At 42.0% G+C, this 6,405-nt stretch overlaps 1 protein-coding gene across 1 annotated transcript; it reads right to left on the bottom strand.

The window, feature by feature from the left end:
- Nucleotides 1–4,242: 4,242 nt before the first annotated feature.
- LOC139318013 (vomeronasal type-2 receptor 26-like) lies at nucleotides 4,243–5,882 on the bottom strand (the record flags this gene model as incomplete). The annotated part of the gene is made up of 2 exons (XM_070945247.1): nucleotides 4,243–5,108; nucleotides 5,765–5,882. Coding segments are annotated over 2 exons (984 nt in total), but the record flags the coding sequence as incomplete, so codon positions are not given.
- Between the last annotated feature and the right edge of the window lie 523 nt (nucleotides 5,883–6,405).

Genomic DNA, 6,405 nt, shown 5'->3' with positions numbered 1-6,405 from the left:
AGTCCTCCTGCTAAAAATTATATATTTTTTCTACTGGATTTTACTTATGCACTCTATTAGGAAATCATAGATATTGTTCTAAAAACTGGGTGGTATTTTTAAAACAACATCAAAGTAGCTTTGTCTAAGAGTCGATATAAAGGTTGCATCCTGAAAAAATCCTATTTCTTCAACTATCCCACCTGTATTAATGACAATATAGAAGAATAGATGGAGAAGATGCTGCACAGGGAACAATCAGATAAAGGGGGAGGGGAGCCCCCAGGTGCATATTTGGCAGAGAAAGAACCTCAGAAAGGACCCTCCCTCACTTTTCAGGCTTTCAAAAGCGTTGGTGGGAGATTTGTACTTTCAGACATGCAAGGTTGTCTTATGTGCCCTTCCAATAAAGTAGAGTTACATCATGTTTCCCATCTGATGTACCTGGGAGAAGATGGGGGGGGGCTTGATACCTAGTGTGCCAGGTGAGTCTGGCCAGAGCCGGATCTGGGAGGTCAGTTGGAGGGATGACCTCTGAGGTCTCTTTCGACTCCATTTGTCCATTATTCTAACTCCTCCCCTCTTTACGGAGGGCAAAAGAATCCTCTCCAAAAAGGGACTTGGGTGACAAAATGGAGGATGTGGGGTCTTTTCCAGCTTTAGCTGTCCCTCTCAGTGCCTGAGGAGGCCAGGTGTGGCTCAAAGGTGAGATCGCAGACTGCCCCCTACAGGCAGTGAGAGGGACAGCTAAAGCGCAGCCTCCTCCATTTTGTGCTGGGAACCTCTAGTAGAAAGAGGGAAAGGAGGAAAATGGATGTAGCTAGAATTCTCTTCGTGGCTTTTTTCATCCCTTTTCAAACTCTGTTCTGTGTGTGGAACTTAATCTCTTCTTTTGACTCCTTGAATAAAGTCCACCTTGGTTGAAGCCCCGGAGTTTCCTCAGGGCCTCCCTGTCTCCCCCTCAGGCCGGCTGAGCCCCTGAGTCCCAAGGCCAGAGCTTCTCCCCTCAGATCCCCTCCTGGCTCCCCAGAATTAGAATATTATGAATTACCCTCAGAGAAGCAAATAGCGCTGCTGTTTTCAGATGCACAAAAGGTGTTTGATAATGGGAATTATGGCAATTTATGATAAAACAGTTGAAAATGATGGATTTTGGAGACAGATTCATAAATATGATCCAAACTATATAGAGAGACCAAGCGGGCAAAGATGAAATGACAAAGAAAATAGATATCAGAAAAGGAACAAGACAAGGATCCCCTTTATCTCCATTATTATTTATGTTGACATTAGAGGTTTTAAATAGAAAAGGGAGACAGGAAAAGGAAATAAAAGGAATGAGAATCAAAAAAGAAAAATATAAAGAGCCTTGATAGTACAGTGGTTTAGTGCACCCTGTCATTAACACAGCTGCCTGCAATTTCTGCTGGTTCGAATCTTACCAGGCTCAAGGTTGACTCAGCCTTCCATCCTTTCTAAGGTAGGTGAAATAAGGACCCAGTTTGTGGGGGCAATAAGCTGACTTTGTATAAAATATACAAAAGAATGAAGGCTATTGCTTAAAGCATTGTAAGCCGCCCTGAGTCTCCGGAGAAGGGCGGCATATAAATCAAATTAAAAAAAAAAAATTACAAGCATTTGCGGATGATTTGGTGTTTATCATGGAAGCTCCAATAGAGACAAAACTATTAGAGCAAATAGAAGAATATGGGAAAGTAGTAGAACTGAAAATCAACAAAGATAAGACAAAAATATTACTTAAAAATGAGAGAAAATCAAAAGAAGGAGATGACAGAGAAACTGGACATCCAAATTGTGAAGAAAGTGAAATATTTGGGCATCCATCTGACATCAAGATGTGCAACGCTCAAGGAAGACAATCATTATAAACTGAAAAAACAAATCGAAACAGACCTGGAGAAATGGGGAAACTTGCAATTATCATTAATGGGAAGAATAGCATTAATAAAAATGAATGTATTACCAAAAATATTATTTTTATTTCAAACTATACCAATAAAACTGGAGAAAAAAATACTTTGAAGAGCTGAAAAAAATAACGTGGAAATATGTGTGGCAAGGAAAGAGAGCAAGAATTAACTTAAAAATGCTACCAGCGTTGGCTTTGCTTGGTGGGCGTGGCAGGGGAAAGTTACTGCAAAATCCCCATTTCCTCCCGATCAGCTGGGACTCTGGAGGGAGAGAATAAATGGGAGCGGGGCCAGTCAGAGGTGCAATTTACCGGTTCCTCGAACTACTCAAAATTTCCGCTACCGGTTCTCCAGAACTGGTCAGAACCTGCTGAAACCCACCTCTGTTCCAGTCCTGCCTTAGTCCTTTTTGATTGGGGGTGTGAAACTTGGAAAAATATTCTCAGATTGATGTGGGATATCAGAATTGGGGATTCCTAGTCTGTGAGATGGCCAAGTGTCCAATATTGTGTAGTGTGATGGAGGAAAGTGAAATTGTGGGGAAATGCCTGTTCCATGTTGGGCAAAGCCAGAAGTCTCTCTTCCTTCTGCTTGTGGGAGAACCAGAGGAATTTGTGTGGTCACTGTGAATCTTAGACTGATCTTGGTCTGATCCATCAGAGCTTTTCTTATCTCTTTAGAATGGAATTTGCAAAGGGATCCTGTTTGCAATTAGGAGCCATTATAAGACATAAAAATTGATTCCCAATTGATCAGCAATCTGTGTGGTTAGAGAGCAGAACTGAGCCAGGCTAAGATTCAATATTGGGATAAAACTCAAATATTAGAAATCCAAATCTTTGGTCAAGACAGAAGTGCCTCTTCCGTGCCAAGGTGCTAAGATGGCAAAAGGTATTTGATGTGGGCACAGAATTGTAAAAGGGCAAACTGACCCTAAAACAGATACATCCTGTTGTTTACTGTTTATTACACACCCAAATGTCATGTATATCCTAGAGAAGAAATACTGTTTCCCTTACTGTCCTCTTTACTGCTTGTGAGGTGCCTTTGAGCCCCTTATCTCCTTTTATTATGTCTTGAGCTCCGGAGCTGAAAACCTGAGCCTGTGGGAACCAAACTGTTATGTCTTTCCTAGAGATAGATTAAAGGGTAACTTCTACGTGTGAAATGTCTCATTCTTCATAATAACTTTGCTTTTATACTGTATAAATATCTGGCCAAAAGCAGCCATCATTGTTCAGACCCTTTTCTTGTCTTTGGACTGTTTGAACCAGTGCACAATAAACTTTTTCCTGCATCGAAGAGCTTGGCCTAGTTTCCATTTTTTCTCCTACAACAGAACAGCTTCCATGGGTGCCTCTTCCTAGGAACCTGGAAGTCCCCCCCCCTCTATTCACCCCCTTCTTGGACCTGGATGAATATTATGCAGCATTGAAGGTTTGTGACCTGGTCAGTGATGCGGCTGCCTTTAGACAGGATCCCCTCAACCTCCTCCTGGACAGAGTCTCAAGGTCTCCTTTCTCTAAACGTCTTCTCCAGCCCTTCACAGACAAGACAAGCTTGGAAGAGGAGCAGAGAAAATGCTTTAGGTAGAAATTATAATTTCTGCTAAAACTGCTATTTTAATTCTACGTTTGATGAAAGAAAAAAAATAGTGGCAATTTCTTAATACACTCTAATATTTATTTATTATTTTGGTGTGAAGCACATACTTATACAAAATTATACTTATACAAAAAAAAAAAAAAAAAAACACCAAACCAATCCCAAACTGAAATCCCAGAAGCTCTTCTGCTGAACACTTTCTGCAAAGGAGGTTTTAATCAGGAAATCAACAAAGAATTATATAAGAGGGATGAAGATATCCCTCCCCAGCTGAGAGCCGGTGAAACATGGCATTTCACATCATTCCGGCATTCTGACGGAGGTCATCAGGCAACCAGGCGGGTTCTTGGTTCCTGCAGCTTCCTCCTGGCCTCTTTTCCTGCTCAATCTCTCTCTCACACACACTTTTAGCTGTAGGAACAAGTGCCCAAATTATTTTTATAAGGCGTCACATTCAGTAGCTGTTGCTGAACAACAAATTTCACTGAATGACTCTTACAGAGTTCTCTTTATTGAGCTGAAAGGGAAGAGAGCTAGAAGAATTCCAGTCATTCAACAATCCCATTTTGAAACATATAGATATGATTTTCTTTTCCTGCATACTATCTAAATGGAAAGAATATCTCCTTTCAAACAAAAGAAATTTTTAATAATTATTCCAATATCACAATGGTGTTATATCTCATGTTTTTACATTTGTTCTGGCTGTGAGCTGCTCCTTTGTGTTGAGGTCTGGCCTCAGAAGGATAATGTAGCACTTGGGGATGAAGATGCAGCCCAGCAGGCCAGCACTGGAGGCCAGGATGGAGAAGACCTGCACAGCCACCATGTATTTCCCTTTGGTGCTCAGGTAGGTGGGCACAAAAGTCACCCAGACACTGCAGAAGACCAGCATGCTGAAGGTGATCAGCTTGGCTTCGTTGAAGGCCCCAGGCAGGTTCCTGGCCAGGAAAGCCACCGTGAAGCAGATGGCAGCCAGGAAGCCCATGTAGCTGAGGGTGACGTAGAACATGACAACGGCCCCTTCGTTGCATTGCAGGATGATCTCTCCAGGCTGGGAGTAGAGGTCAGAGTCAGGGAAGGGGGCAGAAACTCCCAGCCAGGTGGAGCAGATGATAATTTGGACTGCAGAACAACAAAGGATGATGGAGTTGGCCAAGCTCTTCCCCAACCATCTTTTCACTTGGTTTCCTGGTTTTGTGGCCAGGAAGGCCAGCACCACCATGATGGTTTTGGCCAAGAGAGAAGAAACGGCAACTGAGAAGATGATGCTGAAAACCGTTTGTCGGAGAAGGCAGGTGGGTTTCCTTGGTTGACCAATGAAGAGAGAAGGAGACAAGAAGCAAAGCAGGAGGGAGACCAGGAGGATGTAGGAGAGGTCCCGGTTGTTGGCTTTGACAAGGGGAGTTTCTCGATATCTAATAAAGATGATTAAAACAAGACCTGTGATTAGGAAGAAGAGTAGAGCAAAAGAGACCAGGATGATGCCCAGATGTTCTTCATAAGACAGGAAGGTGATGACTTTGGGGATACACTGGACTCTGTCCACATTTGGGTATTTATCATCTGGGCACTTGGCACATTTTTCGATATCTGAGAAAGCAAAAAAAAAAAACAATATTTCTTTAATATTCTGTCCTTTTATCTTACAGAAAATACCTTCTTTGGATAACAGCTGATACCCCAGGCATTTTCCAAGTAGTATTTCTTAACAATTTCATTAAACAGTCACTCCGTAGAAATGCTATAGGGTTTCCTGCTTGAGGAGGGGGTAGGACTAAAAGACCTCCAAGGTTCCTTCCAGCTCTTTTCTGATTGATTGATCTATATGACAGGCAGATTATTTGTCTAACTATCCACAGCACGACATTATAGACCAGTGACACCTTCTCAGTGATCCTCAGAGGAGGATCCAATATACAGTGGATTACAAGGTCTTTCAGAAGGTGGACCTAAAACAATTCATCAAGTTTCAAAGAATTCAGATGTTCCTAGAAAGGTAAACTTAGCAACACATATCCAAACTAAAAAGCAGAAGAGATATTTCCTCTGCTGTTAGTAAAGCTTGCCCAGTCTGCCACCCCCTCCTCCCATCTCTTCCCAGCCCCTCCTTCTAAGTCTTTTTCATTTTACTTCCATTTAGATAAGAAATTGTGCAGGTTAAAAATAAAAAACCAGGCGAGCTTCAATCTGTTTTTTAATTTGGATCCAGTTCCACAAAGCCTCCCATTTTCCTCATTGTGACCCACCTTCCTGAGTGGAGAAGGTCCCCTCCGGACAAGGAACGCAGTCATAGCAGCAAACTGGCTCTCCTTCTCGAGCCCTCTTGACAAATCCAGGATGGCAACTTTCCACACATTTGGACTGAGGCAGGGACTGAGCAGAAAAACAAGGAATGCCAAAGAAAAGAGATTAGGACTCTCCGTCCATGGAAAATGAAGGGAGAAATGGATGGAGATAAGTAGCCTCTGGTCTTTATTGGGGTAAATATGAAACCTCTGTCTACTTCTAAACAGATGCAGGAGGTAAAATACCTGGCAGATTCTTCATGTAGTTCCTCCCCTTTGCTTCTGGCATTTAACACTGCAATAAAGGACTTTTCTATTTAATGTAATCTAGGAGGATGGAATTGAAAAAGGATTTATGTATGATGATATACTCTTAATAAAACTGAGAACAAAGTTTACTGTAAAAATTTTAGGAAGCTTTTATTTCATTAGATTTTTTTAATGTAGAGTAAAAACTGTGATGAAGAAAGAAACCTCTGACCAATAAGGTTTCTTGAAAGACTTCCATAAAACATGGCAAAGCCACTCCACTTAGGTCCCGTCTCTTGAAGAGCTTCCATGAGATGACACCACCTGGCATGGGAGGCCAACCACCCCGGAGA

This window comes from Pituophis catenifer, unplaced genomic scaffold, assembly GCF_029215685.1.
Source record: "Pituophis catenifer annectens isolate HBS135680 unplaced genomic scaffold, rPitCat1.0.hap2 SCAF_6, whole genome shotgun sequence".
Lineage (NCBI taxonomy): Eukaryota > Metazoa > Chordata > Lepidosauria > Squamata > Colubridae > Pituophis > Pituophis catenifer.
This window is presented reverse-complemented; position numbering and strand designations above follow the sequence as displayed.